The following is a 22,765-nucleotide window of genomic DNA, read 5'->3' as shown; positions in this document are numbered from 1 at the left end:
TTAGCAGCCCATTACCCATGTCTTGACAACCTGTAATCACCTCCTCCAACTACAACTCCTTAATCTTCTGCTTTCCTTCTCCCTACCTTTGTATCAAGTCTTGAACCTTTGATGCAAAGGTTTCATCCTAATTGTGCAGATCTTATATACTGGTGCAAAGTCAGAATAGTTTCAAATTAAAGGCTTTATCGACATTCAAAACTTGATTTCCTAAAGATGGATATCTGAGTCCTTCAGGAAATCAGCACTGAAAGTGACTAGATCCCCAGTACTGATGAATAATTCCTGTTCTCATGGAAATTTTGGGTAACTGTAGTATAGTTCAGCAGCTTAACTTCTGTATAGATTCAATATACTTAATTTTAGCCACAGAGCTTTTGAAATCTTTAATCCATAAAGAGGGGAAAGGAGGTGGGAGGAATGGAAGGAAAACAGTTAATTTTCTTGCCTTGTGACATATTCTTCAAGAAAGCCATAGGAAAGAACCTCTAGACTACTTATCAAAACCATCCTTTGTTTTATTTTCACTCTTCCTTCTCCTTTCCCCTATTCTCTATTCAAACAAGTTTTGCAATCTTTCCTGAAGCATGACAAAGGTGACAGTACAGAATAGCAATTTGGGAACCAGGGTCTATCATTCAGAAGCAGAAAATGCCACCAGGGAGATCTGGCTGCGTAAGTCACATCCTTCTCTACACTCATATTCATCCAAAGCACACTACCAACTGTCCAGACAGAATTGTGTGATAACATATTGCTAAGCAAAATTCAGGCAGGATTGGGCAGGCAGTTGTCTGCTGCCAGTCCATAAATGTTTTTTTATGACAAGCATTCTGACTGCTGGTATGTAGTAAGACAAGCTGCCCTTATTATACAATAAGTCTTTTTATAGAAGACAGTAATTTTTCCAGTGCTCCTACTCCTTAAGGCTTTATGAACACAACCACTCACTTCCAAAAGCACAAGTGATTGCAGAAGCTGTGTTCTTAATGTAGGTATTAACTGATATCTACAGTTTGGCTATTAGAATGGTCTAAGAATATATGCTAAGTGTCCAAAATAGGATCCAACCCTCCCAGGCTGGTGGTGTTAGACTACACAAACATAAAGCCTTTCTTGGAATGCTTTGTTTTAAACTGCTTCCCTAGAACAAGCCCAGCATCAGAAGAGCAGTACTGGTTTGATCCCACCCCACTGAAGTACACAGGAATTGTGATTTCAACAGCAGAAGACTATTACTCTTTTGCAGTCTTTATTTCAGAGCTGGAGAAAGTTATTGCATGATTTCCAAGCACTGGGTGTCCTGTCTTGCTATAGCACTCTTGCTAGTTTGAGAAACAGCTTTTGTGGCATTGATGTAGGGGAAGGATTGTGCCTGGGCAATTGCACAGCATTCATCTTTACTGAAGACTGCAGGACTGTGGGAATGAGCTGTTTTTCTGGCCCAACAGCAGCATGGAAGAATGAACCCTCTGCAATTGCTTCGCTGACCATCCAAATCAGTGTTTCCTTGGGCCCGGTGTATGTACTGAAAAAAATGGCTGAGTATTGTGCTTTTTTTTTTTTTTGCTAGCTATTTTTAATTTATTCTGCACCTCCTGAAGTATGTGGGTATGTCTGTACAGCACTTTTCTCTTCACTGGTATTTTCATTTCTATTTTTCTCTTCTGTAATGAAAGACCTCTTGCAATGTCTTTCCTGAAGCATGCCAAAGGTGACAGCACGTTACGTGCCCTTACGATCCATATCTCGAGCGAAAGTATGATACTGGTTCAAGCCAAAGTCCAGTTAAATAAAAAAAGGGGAAGAGGCTGGATTTTTTCTGGCACAGCACTACTAGAGAGTAGAATAACGGGAAGCGTTTTTCAGACCACAAGGTGGAGCAGTAGATCCTCACAGGTCTGGGGAGATCCCAACCTGATAATTAATGTAACAACATTTACAGGAAAAAAAAATAATATGGAATTTTAGGGTGGCTCATCACCACCCTCTTTAAATACAGAGCCCAGTAATAACAAAGATCGTTCCCAAGCAGACCATTCTTGGATTTCCCACTTTATTTTATTTATTAGGATATTGTAGGAGTGGCAGCTTTTAGCGGTGCCTAATTCACGTGTAGGACCTCACTTATCACCATAGCCACAATGACAGCAAGGACAAAATCCATTGATAACGAGAGGTTACCCCTGAACACACCTTTTTTTAAGAGAGTGCAACAATAAAACGGAGATACAGTCTTTTTCCCCCAAGGATTGATACAGGAGGAAACAATTTCTCAAATCCTAAATTTAGAAGGTGCTCCAAATACCCTCAAAAGATTTGCCTTTAGAAAAAAACCAAGCTCCACACAGACTCTCATGGGTATATTCTACAATTGAAAGATTTCTTTTCTCTTCTTCAATGTTAATGTAACCCACATTTCAGGAGCTCTCAGCACCTTTCCTTCTTGGCAGAGGAATCCTTATTTCACAACACAGTAATTTCACAATTAAGTATATTGGACTTACTATGATATTAGAAAGCTCAAGGCCGAAAGTTACCAAAACACCAAGTTCACAGCTTAGAAGCCACTCTCAAAAGTACGTTTGGTACATGACTCTTCATCAGCATGCAGGGCTGTATCTGCCTACTGATGTGCAGTAAGACTGATGCTTGAAGAAAGCTCACAAGCTCATGCCCTCAAACTGAGGGGAGATTAGATCTGTACACAGGCATCTTAGTTCTACAGTTTATCACAAAACTAAGGAATAGCTTGTGCTGTGCAGTCTCCTTTCAGAAGAGAAATTCAGATGTGTAAATGAGACTATGAGAGAGGCGAGATCAAAGACAGTCCAGGACTTTGTTTGGTGGAAGAGTTTGATCATTTGCTTCTTTTCTGGAGTTTGTTTCTCATGTATGTATGGCTCTACAGCCTTAGTTAAAATCAATAGATTCGTAAACCCCATGGGAGAAATCCTGACCCAGCTGAAGTCAATGGGTGATTTTTTTCCATTGACATCACCAGAGCCAGGATTTAAACCCAAATAACAGACATCTCTCTCTTAAGGACTCCTAAGACAGAATTTCTAGACAAAGAATTATGAGAGAAGAAAAACAGAGTAAAGTAATAAAAAACCTATTCAGACTAAACTGATATAGAAGACTTCCACTGAGTAGTAACTGATCTTCACTCAGTACAATAGCTCAGTACTTTACCTAATAAGCAAACTGTTAGGATCACATAGATGATGGTCATTATTACAAAAAATAGATTTACTCTCTGAGAGTTAGACTATGACCTCAGCATTCTCCTATGTCGGGCTCAAGCAGTAAAAAAAAGTACTATTTTAAGAAGTGCCTTTTACTCTCACAGTTTCATAGGGACAAATTATTAGGCAAGAATCTCTTTCTAGCTTTCAAAGCTGAAGAGAAAAGCTGGAAAAGTACAAAGTAAATTCAAAACTAAAAGAAAGCAGGCAAATAAAAGGATTTTAGTAGAAGATCATACATTTTAAAGTATTCTGGGGCCTACTTCATGGTTTTTGAACTTTTGAAATTGGTGGTTAAAGGAATACAGTTGGCGTAAGTTACTCTCTTAACTCTACCCTAAAACAAAGAGGCAGATACCAGTTACCAGGCTCTTCCTAAACAGCCAGTTAATCCTCTATTGACTCATACAGAAGCTGATGACAAAATCACTGTCTCTAACCCTGAATTAAGAGATTTTGATATCTTCAAGATCGCTTATATTTTTCTTTCTAAATACCGTTTTACAGTCATGATGTATTAATGATGTTTAAAGCTATTTAGAAATAACAAAAAAATCTCCACTGTGCGACAAGCTGAAAACACCAGACTCAGCCACACTGATTTATCATAAGGTCTGAGTAATCAGTGAACAAAACTGCCCCACAATCTGCCCAAGCAAAAGTTTGCACTGTCATGAAACAAGAAGGATTTTGCTTCAAGCTGTTAATGGGCCTCTGCTTCATCTTGGCAGGGAGCTATGATGGGCCCTGGGGTAATTTTCACATTCTTCCATGGAATTTCAAGCTAGGAGGCCTGTGCAGAATGGCAGTGACAAAGCACGTACTGGACAGCTTGGACTGAGGGGACAATTACATTGCTTGAAGCCTATTAGGAAAACAGTCCACTAAGAGCAAACATGAGGCTCAAGTTGCAAACTTAAATAAAAACTTTTGTCTTATCAATTCCCACAGAAGAAGCTGAGTAGTTGGAGGACAGAAAGAAGGGTGTTACTAGCTGGTACTAGTCTAGTACCTATCTCCTACTAGGTAGATTTGTGCAGCACTGTGATTTCATACTGGTATAAATGAGACTCAGTTTACCCTTTCAAGAAAAATTATGTTGAGAAAGTTCTTACTGTCCTCCTGCTGCAGAAGTTTCACTTTGTGCTCATGATGCCCAAATTCTCAGAGACCCCCACCTAATGGCTGGCACACAGAATATTACCACCACTACCCTGTGCCAAATACAGATTTTTTCCAAAAGAAAAAGTTTTCAGTGAAGAATGCTGTGACAGTTTTTGGGAAATGCTTGTGTTCAGTGCTAACAGAAAGGTGCAAAGTAAAGAAGCCACACTCACTTGGAAACTACCCTTGCCCAGACCTTCCAAAACATTAGCACAACCCAAGAATAGCTATAATCTTTGATAAGAGTACAGGATTTTCAATTTTTCTAGGCAATTATGCAAATAGTAGACATGACTAATGGTAAATTTGCCAATATCACTGTTAATAGCACCACACACAGCCATTAAAGTTTACAAATAAATTATTATGATGCAACATTTGTCTTCTATAAGAAAATATTCTTTATGGCTAGATAGCATACTATTAACTTCAAAATATGTCTGATATCTATACTTTGTAATTTAGAAAGCATGTCTAAAAAATATCAGAAAATTGCACATAAAGAGTACTTCCCATCAGTATTGACAGAAAACATAGGTGGGTTGTAAGAAAACATGGAGAATGGCTCTATAGGGTATGTAACTGCTTGCCTTCTGCTTTAAAGCCCTGTTTAAGCCTGCATTATATGCAGTTTACAGTACAGTTACTCTACTTCCTTTAGTAGCATCAGAAAGAACATTCATCCTGAAGACTTCATTTACAACAACGGGGAGTAAAGGTTAGATTGACTAGAATTCTTATAGATAGGAACTTTGACTGTCTCACACTTCTGTCATAGAAATAACCCTTTACTGAGAGGAAGAATTTAGGGGATTCCGTTAGTTAAGAGTTTGTAAAGATTAAGATTGTACAGAAAGTATTACACTATTAAAAATAAATCTCTAATAAAGACTGGAAGGAAAAGGAATCTTTTGCTTTAGTCATTGAGTCAAAAAATTGAAGTTACAACTTAGAATGGGATTAACCACCAAATGGTAAGGCAAGTTTTAAGAGTACCACAGACTGCTGTACTTGATTCTTCTCTGCAGAATTTCAAGGCATTTACCTCCTATGGGTTTGTACATTAATCCTCTTGAAAGCTGCTTGGCACTTGTCTGGAGCTGATTTAAGATGTCTTGGGCACTTTGTTTTACCCTGGCACAGTTATGAATCTCATGCTGCCTAAAATGGGTACTGCATCCTCCCGAGAGGGTGCTTAACTTGGAGGCTGGAGGCTGGTTTTTATTTTGACAACGTGAAAAAGAAAAGCAGTCTTTAAGAGAAACACCCTCCATCCGAGATTGCTGAGAACCAGGAATTGCCCTGTTACATGGACAGCACAAAGCACATTTCACATACCCTGCCTTGCTGTGTAGCTACTGCTGTGGCTCTGATTAGCTCTGCCAGGGCAGTTCTACCCCCCCCCAGCACAGGGGGCATGGCTGGGAGGGGAATTTCCTTGTGTACAGTGGTACAATGTGCAAGGACACTGAGCAGCTCCCACAGGGACAATCCTGAAAATGTCAGAGAGAGTAGAAAGCAAGGACTAATACTGCCTAAATGAGGAGCTAACCTCCAGAGGATTCATCCCAGACTCTTTGCTATGCAGGTGGAAAAACATTTCAGGGATATAAATTTGGCATTCCTGATGCATCAAATGCACAGCTCAGAAAGTGGACACCATAATTTAATTTAGGTACCAAAAGTGTCTACACAGCTCTTCAACATGCCAACGTATGAATGTGCTACACCAAGAAATACCTGTAGGGTGGCAATTTCAGACAGAAATGCAGGTATCACTATTGCACTGTAATTAATTAGTTTGGTTCACTCAGTCTCTATAGATTATAAAAAGAAGGCTGAAACAATTCAAAAACAAAGCACAAACAAAACAAACAAAAGAATCCAAAACAAAACAACACCAAAACCAACCAACCAAAAAAAAAAAAACAAGACAAAACAACCAAATAGCAAAAGATCTGTCTAGTATCTTCCAATCAAGTTTGTAGGTTTTTCTGTCTGAAACTCTGGTCTATGTTAGACAGCAAGTTAGTTCAAAGTATCTAACAAGCCATTCTGGCATCAAAGTCAGATTAATCCATGAATTTTGAAAACATTCATTTTAGTTCATGGCTGACTGAGGGGAAAAAAAGCCCAACACAAATGAACATACAAGTTTTCTGAGAAGATGAGAAAACTGTGACTAACAGTCTGTATCTGAACCAAAGTAGAACTGTAGTTGCCAAAATCTCCCTGGCACCAAGTCTCCCTACATTTAAGAGACAGCTAAGCTGATGAAGTAGTATTTCCTTTCATGTACATGATGATGTTCTGTATATCACAGAAAATATCTTTTCAGTATTTAACGGTTCAAGGAAAACTTACCACGTGAGGTTATGCTGTTATGGATCTAGTGCTGGAATCTAGGAAACCCTGCTTATCTTGATCCACAAGTTTACAGAAAATACCGTCTGATATCCTCATTCAAAAGTATTTTTAGCCATGGATGTTCTGCCACCAGTAAATCAGGGTACATTTTGACAGGCACCTTGCTCTTGTACATCTGAAGTACAGCCTATGCCTTACATGGGTGGTTTTGTTGATATGCAATTGCAGGTGAATATAGCCTTGTGTCACCCCTAATAATTGCAAGGTTGGGGAAAAAACACGAATAGAACATTCCTATTTATAAAACGCTAGTATAGTATTTTTCCCTCTTAATTTAATATCTCTTAAGCTTCCAGTCATGTCTGTTGTGAAGCAGCAGTGTTCTCCAGGGAGGCATCTGCATGCTGACCCAGCAGTCCAGTACTATACATCTCCCCTGACTAGGACCCTCTGAAGAGTTTGTGAACTAGAAAGTTTGCTGGTTTGCTCCCAACAGTGTTATCTGTCCAGGAAAGGATACTACCACTCCTACAACCCCTGTCCTATTGAACATAGCAATAGGGATGGCATAAATAACAGTCTACAAGCTGTCTCTACAGTCCTGCTCACTTTCTCTCTCATTTCTTGTTTAAACCAGCCAGGTAGTTAAAACAGAAAAAGGCACAAAATCAAGCCAGTGGATTTGGGCAGGAATGTTAGCAGCTAGGCTTTCATATTGTTACAAACTCCCATGTATTTACTTACCCATCTACAGATAAAACTCTCCTTGTTGCATTGATCTAGAAACAAAAGATCCAACTCCAATAGCATCTCTGCTATAGAAGCACAAGGTTAAAAGTTATCGCTGCAACCTGTAAACCAGATTTTTTGGACTTTCTATGGCCACACTCATGGCAAATGATGGGAATTGTTCTTTTCCTAAGCCACCCACGGTGAGTGTGGCGAAGATCAGCAGCAGGAAACCCCTGCAAAACTCCAGAGCTCCTCACTGCCATACTGTCCATCTTGAATCAACCTGATTTATATTCTCTCAAACCCACCATGTCTCTTCATTTATTCTTTAATTTCCTATCAAACAACACAGGCCAGAGTCCTGTTCTTGTATGTGCCTGCAATTATCTTTAAACTACACATTGTTGTGAATGTGATCGTTTCATTAATTTATGTAAATAGGACCTTGGCCAATGACTTGGCTGTTATTTGTGAATGAATCATTCTGCTCTGAGTGGCTGGATATATTTAAATCTCATTAATTTGTTCAAAATAGCTACTAATGGGTTTCTTTAGCTCATGATTCTTGTAACAAAAGGCAAAAGGATGATTGGATTTGCACGGGGAGGGCCTAGGTAACCCTTTCTGTTACTATCCAGTGACCAGCTTATAAATACACTGCACTTCAAGTTACTTCAAGTGATTTTAAGGCAGTAGCAGGTTAACAGCTCAAGACAAAAAACGCAGGCTTCAGTTGGCCTCAGCCAGCAGCACTGAACCATTTCTGGAAACTATTTGTTTTCACTTTCTTTTGAGTGAAAGGAATGCTGTTAAAATTGCAATTCTGAAAAAACTGAAGGCTGTGAGACCAAATTGAGAGTAGTAATATAAATAGGTTCAAATCTAGCAACAGTTTGTTAGAGGGAGTAGCTAAATATAAAGGCTTCAAGAGAAACATGCCACTCATCATGGTATAGATCCACTGGTTTTATGATTCAGAAATACTTTCCATCAAAAAATGTTGCATACTTGGAAGACTTTATTGTATACTTGGAGAATTTTATATGTGTAAAGTACTGCTGAAGTTTTTATAGTATGTCATGCGATCTGTTTTGCAGAAAAATGTTATTTTTGACAACTATACTCTCTTACTAGCTGGGCTCAACGTCATCATATAGCAGCTGTTAACATCATCATCATCTTGTCTTTGACCTGAGGTTACTTCATGCTCCTTTGTAGCGCTGACTTCTCTTTGCTGTACCACACAGACCCTTCTTCCTTTAATCTCAGGTCAGTAAGGTCTTAGTGTTTCACCCCATCTTCCCAGGCATCAGCAGCAGGCTCCAGCTCCCCTCCTTCAGAGGTGCCCTTGCAGGCTGTGCAAGCTTGGTGGGCTGTTTGCTGAAAAGCCAGATAACATTCATGCACTAGAAACACCTGCCTTATCCCAATTACCTAGTTTTCTACCCATGATGATCTCATACAATCTGGATTTCAAGATTTCAGAGCTAGTGACTTTGTTTTTCATTCACAAGAGTCTGCAGAGATTAGACTTTCTACCCATTTTCCTTGTTGTCCAAGCAAACGTACTACATTCTACCAGCTGTTTGTTGATATTGTTTGGAGTACTATTTTTTTTGTATGGAAAAAAAGCAGTGTTGATCAATGTTAGTAGAGCTATCCACTTGTATTTCAGTTCACCAACTGGGAGATCTCTGCTTTTAGACTTTTCCTGCACAAATACTGGAAACACTCCTGTTGGAAAATATACTGCAATATTTGCTCAAAGTTTGTTGTTTTAGCAGACACCCCTGCCAATATAACATTTTGACTAGAAATAACCATGGTAACAAATGCAGAAGGCTAACAAGCAGAAAGAGTTCAAAATTGTTTCAACTACCCCTGTCCTGGCCTACTTCTTGTACGTGCCTCAAAAATCCTTTTAGGATAACCACAGCTGTTTAAATTATCTTTTTTCAACCATTAGTAAATTAATGCTTCTTTCTTTCTGCGATTTAAAAGCGAGATGAGACCTCCCGGTAGGACTGAGAAGAATATTTAGAGCTTTTGCTTCCCACCCCTTAGGATGCTGGGAATGCTGACAAAGAAAGGAAACACTCTGTGTGGATTCTAGTATACCAAAATTAAGAAATTGTTTTGGCACAGAACACAGGAATGCAAAGTCTGTCTTGTATTTTTACATTAAATTAATTAAATGTAATAGTTTTTAAAAAGAATTCTGTGTAAGTTTCCACTTGAAGTTTCACACAGATGGTTCTTGTAGAAGATGAGGGTTTGACCCAACCTAGTTTTGCATAAGACATAAGGCTGTCTTAACCCCATATTTGCACTGGTACCTTAAAGGGACATGTATGGATCCTGTGAAACCTGATAGGAGAGAGATGTAGCAGCTCACAGCAGTCTAAGGCCAACCTGTGGCTTTCGAGCTGCATGTGACTCAGTAGAGAGTCAAGCATGGCTCTTGTGCCAGAGCTGTATTACAGATGTTAATTGCTTCAGATTCTTAGCTGTAGAAGGAAATCAGGAGCCATTAGGGATTGCTGAAACTAGTGTTGCCTTGTGGGATGCAGCTGTGTGCTCACACCGGGGGGAGTGGAATCCCCTCGAGTGCTATCGGCGTGTTACTGCCAAAGCAGCGATCGCACAGATTGCGTTCCCTCAGCGAGCTGAGGTAGGGAGATTTTGGCAAGCTTGTCTGAAGTGTTAGCCAAGCTCTGCTTCCTAAGAGTTCAGCTGTCTGGCCTATCCAAATCTGACATTGGATTCAAGCAATTAAAGCACTGCAGTTTCTGTGGCCAGAGGCACAGGCAGGAGGGACACAGCTGACATCATGCCACCCTTCCTAACACACTCTGACTTCCTGTACTGGGTAGGCATTAACAGCAAGTGCTCCTGCAGAGAAGTCTGGTCTGATGCTTCAATTCACACCATTGGATCTAAAGCAAGAGGCCCACCACAACTGCTTTGCCTCTTCCCTGGCCCAAAGGATGCTCACACAATACTGGACTGTAAGAAGTCTTCCAAACAACACCTCTTGTTCATAGGAGACAGTTCCAAAACAGCCCAATGATGGAGACCCTGTGACACTGGTCAGCTCTCACACACAAGCTGTTCACAAGAATTTGCAGACTATTCTATTCTGTATCTACTTCATGTGAAAATCTGAATGATACTTTGACCATCATTTATTTTTCTTTGAGGGGGCCTTGATCCCAGAAAGGGTTGAGTGAACACTGTGAAAACGGGTTCTGGATATTGCCAAGGAAAATAAGAGCAAATATAAAGATACTTACAAAAATACCTGACTTTTTGTTATTTTTGACCTAACCAGAAGCTGCTAAACAAGAAGTTTCTAGAAGACTCCAAAACATTAAGTCAAATTAATATGACTAAGCACCCTTACTTTGGTATTTATTTCAATTTCAAAATACTTCAATCACTTCGCACCTGAAAAGTAACCCAGCTATGAAGCCCTGCCATACTGTGTAACTGCTCTTTGATGAAAATTACACCACACCTTATTAATCCCTTGCGGGGGCAGGGCGGGGGAAGAAAAAAAAGAAAGAAACCTCCTTTAACTAAAGCCTGGAATGACTCGCAGCCAAACAGATGACACTTAAGCAAGTATGCCTAAGTACAGTGCACTTCACAGTTCATCTTGGTATTAGTCATACATAAAAACTGCGTATTTTAAACTAGCATTTAATAGGTATGTCCACTACATATCCCCAGGATTAATCTTCTCAAATAAAAATTTCCCTGAATAGGCATCATGTTTTCCACAGTCTCATGACATTAATCAAACATCACTCCATACCTCCCAAATACAAGCCAGGTTTGTGAGTCAGCTCCATACACTGTAATACGATCAAAGCAAGACAAGTATGGCACTTCAAAAGCTCACTTGCAGGAAATCTGACAGTAAAACCACCTAAAATAATTTTTCCAGATACTAGATAAAGTGAAAGCAATATGTAGTATCCCAGACTGATTTTGCTGAGTATGTTGCAACATTGAACAAAGCTCAGAATTGCAGGGTATCAAGTATCTGTTGACTACAAATTTTTTTCTGTACAGTATTCAAACATACAACAGTTCAACATGACAATCATAGAAAACAGATTACAAGCAACACTAAAATATTACCAAAAATGTATCAGTGATACTCTAGTAGCTTATGCAAATGCAGGTTGCATTTACATTACACTCCATCATGAAGAAAATTCTTGCCCCCAAAGTGATAAAATCAATATATTTCAATTTTTAATATGCATTCTCAAAGCTATTATTCTTAGCTATTCTTTCTTTCTATTGATATACCTTGTCTCTGTTTCATTGCAAGGTTTCAACTTTCAAATGACTAAACTTACTACTGAATGCTGAATACATTGTCCTTACCATTATGTTACAGCACGTTACTTTTAGAAGTAGATTGGTGGTATGACTAAGAGAGCAGAGTTTGTTTTTCCATTCTATTCTCCAGTATGTAGTCAAAATTCCCTTTCTGAGCAGTTTTGCTAGGCACCTTACACCAGTAATATCTGTGAAAAGCAAGCTCAAAAGGTAAAGGAACAACCATTCAGACTTTTAAAAGCACAACAATAGTTTCAAACATACTTTTTAAATATGCACTTCATTCTGCTTACTGGCATGTTTTAGAAAGCTACAGTCATGCTTTCAGCTTTTTACCTTCTTTGAGTGTATAAATTTAGGAGCCATGTAAACTTGCTTCCTTTTACAAAGGAAGTTTTCAAATTTACTAAACCAGCACAACAGATTTTAAAGGTTTGCAAAAGTTTGTACTGCTTGCTATTGGGAGAAATAGACAAACTGCTGTTGTTTTTCCTTTGCTGAAAAATTCAACCATGATATTCACAATCTTTCCTTTCCATAGGTAACTCCTAGGGACATTAGTCAGTTATTCAGGGTATGTAATTACTCTGTCAGCTCTCTAGTTATTAAACCAATCCAATAATGGTTTTAATACAGGCAAGTTTCATATTAATTGAACTGTTCTTGACCAAGCAAGCTACACAATATAAAAAAAGCTACTCTTTGCATGTACCACAAAGCAGAGAACTGACAGAGTACACTGTTATTAAACATGCCACCAGCTATAATTTCTTTACAGTATCACATGTAGCCAAGCACTGGGACAATCTTCTTTCTGTGACCTGGATCATGTAAAATAACTAAGAAATTTACAAATAGTTTCTACATTAGATGATCCTTTTGTATTTCAGCTGGCAATACTTTTTATGCTATAGTAGCTCACACACCAAGATTTTTCCAAAGGCAACAGTTTCTCAGTGACAGTAAAAACTCACAGGAGAATGCTAAGCCTTGTAAAGTGATGCATTCCAGCAAAGTGTCAGCAAGCCCAGCACTGTCCTGCTGCAATATCAAGATGCTGTACTTGGGCCTAGCAGGAACCTCCACATCCTCCACAGGATGGAACCTCCACATGAGCATCAATAGGTTGGAACGGGGTGTGTTGTCTGACCCATTTCATAGGAATATGGGAATTTATTATAGCAAAATCCAAAATAGGTCATGGATGCCCAAATTCTATATAATTAACCAGTAGTAATTAATTTTCAAGCCAGCAGTTCCTGCAGACACTTCACACAGTGGTTTAAGCTGCAATTACAGGATCTCACATTTTTTTCATCTGTTACTGGTTCCATGCTCCCTTCTGAACATAATACACTAAAAAAAAACTTAACAAAATTTTTGATAGTCCCTTTCCCTTTCAGCTATGCAAGTGTGTTCAGCGTCTTTTCTTCTTCAGTTAGCAATTAATTTGCAGGGACACATTTTTTTTCTCTTTAAAGCCAAAAAGCAGAGGGGAAGCATTAGGGGGAAATACGAGTTATGGCGTACAGCTTTTTTCATGGATTCCAGCTCTGAGACCTTTAAAAAATACAGACAAGGAATGAGAAAACAGGGGTTACTCCTTCCTGATATTTTCTTGCTATTTCCCAAAAGCAGTGGTTTTGTCTTTAGCCAGTAAAAGTAAGCAACAGAGAAATAAAAATGCAACAAATACAAAGACTATACTGTCTACTTACTGTCTTTCCAGGTGCTTTTCTTATTCCCTACATTCTCTTCTTAATCATTGCTGGAATGCCCCTGTTCTATATGGAATTAGCACTGGGACAATATAACCGAGAAGGGGCTGCCACTGTGTGGAAAATCTGTCCAGTTTTCAAAGGTAAGTGTCCCTCTGCTCCCTTGAACAGCACCTGAGGGTGCCACATACGCGTGATCATAAACAATGTAAAGATCTCTCATCTTTCACAGACAACCTGGTACTTGGTGACCTTTCCCCAGCCCCTGAAGTCAGAAGTCTTTATGTTACCGCAGGTGAAGCACAAAATGGGAAAAGCCAAAGAAACAATCTTCAGGGTGATTGCAACAGAGGCCAATGAGCAGGAGCAGTTCAGCCCTGCCCTCCCTCTCCCCTGTGTACTGGAGTGGGAGGAACTGGGTATCTCCAGGTGGAGGGAGGGGTTTGCCAATCCAAACATTGGAAATACCAAATCCCACCCAGGTCAGTTCAGCCCTATCCTCCCATTGACTAAGATAATCACTACTCCATTCAGGGCATGGAGCTTTCTCTGCAGAAGTCAACATACCACAGTGGCTACAACACTAAAATGGAGTTGTGAAGACTGTAGGTTTGGCCACTAAACTTGTAACATCACAGCAGTTTTCTGTGGTATCTCTGTACCTCAGTTTTCCTGCCTTCAATAAACTGGGAGCAATGATTCTGATAGTCTTTGTAAAGCATTTTTCAGATTTAGCAATGAAAAACACTTACTAAAATCTGAACATTATTACTATTGTGTGTTTTCCACTAGGATTAACTCTCCAGCATCCCTGAATAAAAGGTTGTGGCGTGTTGTTTGTGCACTGAGCTACAATCATTCTGCAAGGAAAAAAATAGGTTAGGTGCTTCAGGGTGCTTGGCTTTGATCAGGAAGTGATCAGTGTGTGAAAGAAGCCATATGTGTTCTGTACATGAAACAAGCATTTGTTAAGGAACCTCAAGAATTTTTTTAAGCATTCCTTGCCAGCAAAAAATATAAGTTCCTTTGTATGTATACCAGATTGTATCTAAAATCTTATGCAAAAGCCTTTTCAACACAGAGATATCTGAAATTAAACCAGGCAAGCTCAGCTGACCTTAGAACCTTAAAATTCAGATCATGTTCATCCTGGGACTCAGGAAAGCTGAGGAGCTTAACAATAGCAATCCAAACTTGATGGATCCGCTGCTTGGATATAGGTTACACTGAGTAAATGTTAGTCTTCTTTCTCAAAATACAGCTTTCCTCTTCAAGCAGTCTAGAGCTACACAATAAGAAAAGTGAGGGAGGTTTTTCTTCCCAGTCAAACCCAAAACTCACAGCAAAATCAGCGATATAACAAAAAATAAATAAGCAAGCTAATAAAATAATGTGCTTCAAAACTTTAAAATTAAATCATGCAGATTTACCCTGCCCTTCTATAATCCCATCATGGGAGATAAAATTCATCCCAGCACCCGGGAACCTGAATACCCTTGCTCAATAAAAATTTCTGTTGGTATTATTTATATACCTTTGGATGACAATGAGGATTTTGAAAACCTAAAAGTGAAAATTAGACCTTCAGGATCTCAAAGCATTTGAGCCAAATACCACCGTGCTCAGAGGTACTCCTTGTTGACTTCAGGATCAAAAAGATTATGAGAAAGGAAAATAGAACTTATTTCATGTATATTCTTGTTGACATTCCAGCTGAGTTTTTAAGCTGACATTTTCAAGGTAGACTAAACATACATTACTGTTGATTTTTAAGGTTTCATATTACAAGGATATAGAATAGCATAAGTTATTTGATTCTCAAAAAGTAATAAGTATTGAGACATATTTGCCCCTCAGTATAAACTCAGTACATTTAAAGTTTTAACTAAAACTTCTGATAACATGCAAACACATTTTACTGCTAATGCTTTAGAGTTGTTTCTGGGACAACTCAAATCTCTCACTCAAAGGAAAAGTACACAGTCTACACAAATTTATAACAGCTTCTCTAGATGAACAGCACTATAGTACTAATTTTAGCTATGAATATTATTGCTATGAACTCTAAGTACTCTACTTCTAATGAGATCCTATCATAACACATGCAATTACAAATATACCCTGTAACCTTTGTAACACAGTCTGTTTTCATCTCTGCATTTTTTTTTCCACGGTCTATTTTAGACTGTGGGTGGTGCAGCATTACTTTTAAGAAAACCTAGAAACATAAGAGCAAATTCATTCCTGAACATTCTTAAGATCACAGAGAAGAGCCATTTAAAACACATTTGATCCTGTATTTTTTAGTCTTGATATGAAACATCTCTCACTGTCCTCCTGATATGGAGGAATTTCAGGAACAATTTTTTTAAACAACAATCATCTAATTTGAGTACTTCATATATTATCCATACTTAGTGTTTTAGCATTCACCTTAATACTTAAGAATTATTCCTTTGGGGGATTCCTCCCTCCTCTCCATTCTATTGATCATAGTGTATCACTAGAGTTTGAGTGTTCAAGTACTAGATTCATTTAAGAACCAAGGATTTGAAAATACTAGTTCATCTTTACTTTTGCAATTATTTCCCCATTGTTAGGGATGAGCAAACTGGTTTACAGATTAAAAGCCTCCTGCAGAGCAAAGAGTAACTTTTGTACATGCAGCAGTCTTTGAACTGCCAACTCCTTCAGGGTCAGCATCTGTTCCTTATGCAAATTTTAAACCAAGGATTAATACCCAGTGTTTGCTACTTCCTTATAAGTAATAAGAAAAAGAAAAGCCTAATAAGAAAGCCTAATAATCTCCAACTGCTAGGCCTCCAATGCAAAAAATTAAACTGCAGAAAATTAGAATTAAAGGTTTGCACTTAGTCACTGTGACAGTACAGTGATGACATTCATAAGATGTAGTCTCTACCTGTTATATGCAGTACATACAACTTTGAGGGAGGATTCAGAGAACAAAGCTGCATACACGGTAAAGGAGGAATGATTGAAGTCAAGGCAAAGCAAGATTCCTGAACAATTCTGCCAACCAACTTTTACTGGGCTCCAACATTAGTACCAAAGCTTCCTCCCAAACCACTGGAAAATGTCCATTTTCATGAGGAGAATGTGCCCTTTCTGGGGCTGTCTTGCTAAACGGGCCCTCCAACCACACTTCATGATATGCAAAAACACAAAGCAAACGTTCAAAGTCAAAAGAGAATGCTTACACTCGGAATTCTGTAATCCTGGAGAGACAGTAAATAGGACTGAATGTCACACACAGCTTAACCCCAACCTGATATTCACCAAGATTTACTGGCATGCCCAAAAACCACCTGGAGACCCTCAGTGGAACAGCACAGACTGTTTCACGCATGATTTGGAGCCAGTTACATGCTGATGGAAGCCAATCTAGAGAGCAGTAATGGGAGAGAAACAAGAGAGGGATCAGTGTCTGTTCCAAACTAGTTCAGGGTGGGAATGTGAGGCATAGGGAAACTTCATTTAAGTGTCAAGCTTTACTTTTCCAAGAGAAGTTGCCAAGGTCTCTGACGTCATGAAGATGAAATTACTTTCGCTCCTAACATGGGCTTGCAATCTTCTGCATTGGAAGCAAATCAGCAATGGAGTTGTACAAGGACAAATTTTGACATTGCACTGCTTAATTTCTTTTTCTGACAAACAACTGGATTTGATAAAAGCCAGTCATTTTCCAGAACCATTTCTGTAATTTTTTGTTTAGAGGTCAGGGATATTGTGTCCACATATGTGTATGCAAATATCAAAAATTCCTTTTATTGGTGTGAAGAGCTGAAATGAATTTGCAATAATGTGTGGCTGAGTTTAACTCCAGTGTATACTGTTGTGTATACTGTTGCATGTCAAATGCAATGTATAATGCAGTTTTCCTTTTTCTTTAGGTGTAGGCTATGCAGTGATACTCATAGCTCTTTACGTGGGTTTCTACTACAACGTTATCATAGCTTGGTCTCTGTATTACCTATTTTCATCATTCACATTTGAGCTCCCCTGGACAAACTGCCACAACAGCTGGAACAGCCCAAACTGTACAGATCCCAAACTCTTCAACGCATCAGTGCTTGGCAATGGTACTAAATACTCAAAGTACAAGCTCACTCCTGCAGCTGAATTTTATGAGTAAGTGTTGACTTGACTTTGCTATTTATTCAAAATTCTGTGTCCAAGGGAGTTTCCTCTTGAAGGTAAAATAGTTTATATTCAACCTCTAGAATGAGCATCAGAAGACTAAGGTTAAAATGGAGCTGTAATGTTGGTCTGTATTCCTGGGTGACTAAGGCTTTTGCCTCTGTGAGTTTTGGTTTCTCCTGTACTAATGCAGTGCTTTCTATTGAGCAAAATGGAATTGGACAAGACACAAATCTGCTCTGATGTGCCACTTTTTCTTGCACCAGCTTTGCCAGGGCAAGGAAACACAGCAATATTCTGACAGAGATGACTGCATGCCAAAACTGAGCTGAGTTTAAGGCTTTAAAATAACCATTTGTTCAACAGATTTGGACTGTTTCTCTACTTGCAAAATATTTCAGAGCAACAGCAGACCTCTGTGTGTTCCATTGCTTCAATAGTTCAATGAAGTGGGATGAAACACTGAGCAGGAGGAAAGAGCCAAGTTATAGAAGGACAGGCTTTTACCAAATCCTAAGCAAAAGTGTTCTACAACACGGGCCAAGACAGGCAAAGGCACACTCAAATCAAACAGTTGGAATCACACCCAACAAGGTATATAAATTAACAACCAAACTATAAAACAAGGACACCAATCTCTGTGTAAATATTTTCATTGTGGACTTATGGGGGAAAATGGGATTTGATTAGGAGAAAGAAAGGGGGATGAGCATCAGACTATTGAATCAGCTGTTGAATTAATCTGAATAATCAATTAATAAATATTTCTGTGTTTGGAATAGAAGGATATCAGGGCACGCACCTGCTAAGCAGATAGTCCAACCCTGTAGAAATAAAGGGAAAACACTGTTACTATAAATAACCTAGTGTATGTTACACCATGCCTGGTTACAGTAGGGATCTGGGGGTCTCTTTATAGCTCTTTAACATTTGTGGCCGCTGTTTCTTCTCTGAAGACAGCATGGTGAAAGATCAGTAGTGATACACAAACTGCTGGCAGGGGTTTGGGTAAACTAAACACAGTGCTTTGAAAACAAGATGGGGGGTTGAGTTCAAAGGAGCTCACTAGAATGGCAAATAATGACAGCTGTAAAATCTGCTGCCCTTACAATGTGCTCACAACACAAATGTAAAGACCGATCATTCCTAGCAAAAGGTTATATATGCCTCTAGTCAAAGAACTTGATTTGACGGGAACTAGAAGAAATTATTCATTCAGCATCTTAAGACTAAGAACTGCATCTTTAGAGAATATTAATTTGAACGGCACTTTAAAAAAGGGTTTCTTTAATTTTCTTGTGTTTAAGCCTTAGTAAAGTAAAATGCAATCCCTATATTCTTGCTTTGCCTTTTTATTATTTAAAATGGTTCTGTGCAACTTCTGCTATCACATCATACTTGGGTAATGATTTTAACTTTGTAGTGGGTGAGGTTGTGGTAGAATCAATTCATTATGTTTTGATTTAGTTCCACCAGCCTGGGGAACAGCTCAATTAATGATTGTCTGTACACTGAAACTTGAAATATTATGGTTATTTTCTCATCATTAAGTAGATTCAAGGTGCAGTTTTCAGAAGGCAAAAATGAAAAGGGAATTTGACGTTTCGTTATGCTTTGATCCCTGAATTTTGGGGCTGTAATTAAGTCACTAGGCCCTGTACTTATTAGCGACTAGATTACACTGCAAAAGTGAGAAGAGTAACCACTTACTTAAAACAGTCTACAACATCTGTGTTCTCAGCTGTAAAAACAGGGAATCACAAGGGGCATTATGTTCACTTAGCCAGTATTTGGATGACCTCATCAGGTCCAGCTGTACAGCTCAGGTGTGGACCCAAACTTGTACAAAGTCTTAGTGTATTCAGATCCATCCAATAAACAAAATCAGAAAACAGTTTCTTTTCTTATATCAAATAACCTAATTCATGCCCATGGTCTTCTTACAACAGGGAGAGTTGAATCTTCAGATTATAAAGTTTCATATTTAGTGCCATAGTCAGGAAATGGGAAGTGATACAGCTTAAACTTGGTTCTCTAGGTTGTGTAGTTACATCAGAACACTCACACACGAATTTTTGGCCTCTGGTGGGCAGGCTGAGGGGGAAGCAGGGAGACCAGAAACACCAAACATTTCTTTTGCAGCTGGAGAGTTACTGAAAAGAGGTACTTCCAAGACAGGCCTCAAGGAGAGAGCTGGTGTGATTATCCTGAAAAGAAGCAGACACTTCTCATTGGGACATAATTCCTTCACGCTAAGTTGGCCTGACCATGAATTTAGAGTTGATTATTTCCTAAAGCCCTGTAGCTGCCAGAGCTGACTGCCTCTATCTCCACCAGCACAGGGATAAACTGTAGGAGGAAGTGGGAGTACTGTGATGTGACAGTTCATCAAATACTACAAGAAAGATACCTCAAATTCAGCAGAAATATGCTGGTTGTCACTACTGATATTAAGTGAGAAAAGGGAACACTTGCAATCTAGGCCAAATCTATCAGCTGCCCAGTATCTGGCCGTGAGGAAAAGCAGAGAGAAACTTCTAAGCTTCAGACTTAGAAGTAATCATTTGAAGTTGAAAATTCCATGCCAAAGCAACAACAGGAGAACTTTGAAAAACATATTTGGCATTTGTTTTCAAGCCTCAAGAGCTGGGCAGAACTTAAGGTTGAAGTGCTTCTACACTGAGGCGTTTTAGAGAGTTTCATTTTACTAAGTCTGGTTTCAGTTGTAGAGGTTTAATTCAGGCCAATGTGTCACTGATGTCATGGGGACAGCTTCTTACCACAGGAAGAAATGGGATCTCTGCGGTACTTCATTAGAGATGGATAAAATATTTGTACACTGTAATCTTGGCAAACCAAGCTAAAATCTAATAACAACTGGTGCCTTTCTGCTAAGTAATAGCCAGACATAAGAGAAATCCAGTTAGGAATAAAATGTCAACTCCACATTTCTTTAGAGACACCCATTACTTTAATTTCTTCCCTCTTCAGTGGTTTGGAAAAGAACCTTCTATCCTTTCCACACATGTTAAAATAATTCAATATAAACCTCTTTTTTGGAAGAACAGAAGTACATCACTGCAAATAAAGTTCCCCTATCCACTCCATATTGCTCCTATTTAAATACTTTGTCTGAACACAAGCATACTTTATATTTGTTCTCTCCATTCTTGTGTCTGGGAAAAGTCTGTTACCATTTTGCTGCATTTATGCTGACAATTAAAAAATACCAGTTTGGAGGAACAAAAGCACTATTCTTCTCACAAGGTACTGTCCCTGCAAAAAAACATGATCTGTTGTAGGAACAAATCCTGGCAATTTTTTAGACAAAGCTGTGAAATAGTCAACAAACATATTGGGCTACGGCCATTTCCCTCTGACAGCACTTTTTCTCAGGGCTGTAATCCATTCTTTCTGCATGAGAAATTTTACACAGAAATTTTCATGCCAGACTCAGTAAAGGAAATTCACAGAATTCAAAGTCTGCCCAGCTGTGAGCAATTGCAAAAAATCTACCTAAGAGCAAGGAATAAAACCAAGATTCAATCATGGCAGTTTACATTTGTCATATTTGTGAACATCATATTTATGAAATTTATGAGTGTGTGAACCAAGAATGTCCTTGGAAAAAAAACCCATTTGTCCTTGAAAAAAACCCCATTTTTCCTTGAAAAAAAACCCTCACCCTATACAACAAAGGTTACTTTTATGGACCAATAGGTTTGTGCTTTGGGGTACAAGTCTTCGCTGGAAATGTCACCCCAGGCAAAGGGTCCACATAGTTCAGTATCACATCAAAGGAGTGATCAACACTGTATGCTCCAAAGATGCAGGAACCTGTCCCCATTAAACAATTGTGAAGCAACTTCTCCCAAAAGAGAAAATACCACTTCAAAAGTCAGCATAAGCAACTCTGCCTGTAAATGCTTACAAAAACTGAATCAGGCAACAAGAACTAACAAGAGTGGATAGCCCTATATTCTGCTAATCACATCTGGTCTTTCCATCCAGCTCTTCTGAAACAGTAAATTTTGGAGAGCCATGAATGTGCTGAAGTGGGGCACAGTAGCAGAGGAGGTCAGAATTGCTAAGTTAGTGAGAAAATGAAGTTTTCAGTGCATTGAGATAAACATTCTCAGTATTATCATGATTCAAAAAGAAATAGCATTTCACCTGCAATGAGGCAACCCTGGATGTACAGACAGACTGGGACATGAGTCAGCAGTGCCCTGGCAGCCAAGGAGGGACATCCATGTCCTGGGGGGGAACAGGCCATCAGGGGGCCAGCTGGGCAAGGAAGGGGATTGTCCTGCTCTGCTCTGCGCTGGGGTGGCCTCACCTCGAGTGCTGGGGGCAGTTTTGGGCACCACAATATAAAAAAGATATTAAGATGCTATAGAGCATCTAAAGGAGGGCTATGAAGAGCATGAAGGGCCTTGAGGGGAAGCCATATGGAGGAGTAGCTGAGGGCACTTGGTCTGTTCAGCCTGGAGAAGAGGAGATTGAGGCGAGACCTCATTGCAGTTACAACTTCCTTGTGAGGGGAAGAGAAGGGGCAGACACTGATCCCTTCTCTGTGGTGACAGTGACCCGAGGAAATGGCCTGAAGTTGTGTCAGGGGAGGTTTATGTTGGATATCAGGAAAAGGTTCTTCACCCAAGCTGGTACCTGGCCACTGGAACAGGGTTCCCAAGGAAGTGATGACAGCCCCAAGCCTGACAGAGCTCAGAAGTGTTTGGATAATTCTCTCAGGCATGGGAGATGTGGACATCTCTTGGAAATGTCCTGTGCAGATGTAACAGTTGGACTCAACTGTCGTTGAGGGTCCCTTCCACCTCAGTATAGTCTGTGATTAAGTACAAATAATAACTTATTATATGCCAGCCAGGGTGCCACTAGTAAATTATGTGATTCCCAAAATCTAGCTTGCAGTCCATTACACAGCTCCATTCTCCAACACAAGAGGGAGCTGAAATATCTAGAGAAAAACCCAGATGCTGTTGCATCCCCCTGGCATCCCCCTGG

The 22,765-nt window shown here is 39.3% G+C and overlaps 1 protein-coding gene across 1 annotated transcript in view; it reads left to right on the top strand.

Annotated features, from left to right (window-relative positions):
- SLC6A2 (solute carrier family 6 member 2) overlaps positions 1-22,765 on the top strand; it is a 62,550-nt gene that overhangs the window by 8,140 nt on the left and 31,645 nt on the right. Inside the window, 2 exon segments of the mRNA XM_032121994.1 lie at positions 13,594-13,725; positions 17,494-17,731. Coding sequence (XP_031977885.1) covers positions 13,594-13,725; positions 17,494-17,731 — 370 coding nt within the window.

The sequence above is a fragment of the Corvus moneduloides genome, chromosome 12, assembly GCF_009650955.1.
Source record: "Corvus moneduloides isolate bCorMon1 chromosome 12, bCorMon1.pri, whole genome shotgun sequence".
NCBI classification, from domain to species: Eukaryota; Metazoa; Chordata; class Aves; order Passeriformes; family Corvidae; genus Corvus; species Corvus moneduloides.
The sequence above is the reverse complement of the archived record's forward strand: the minus strand, read 5'-3'. Positions and strand labels throughout refer to the sequence as shown.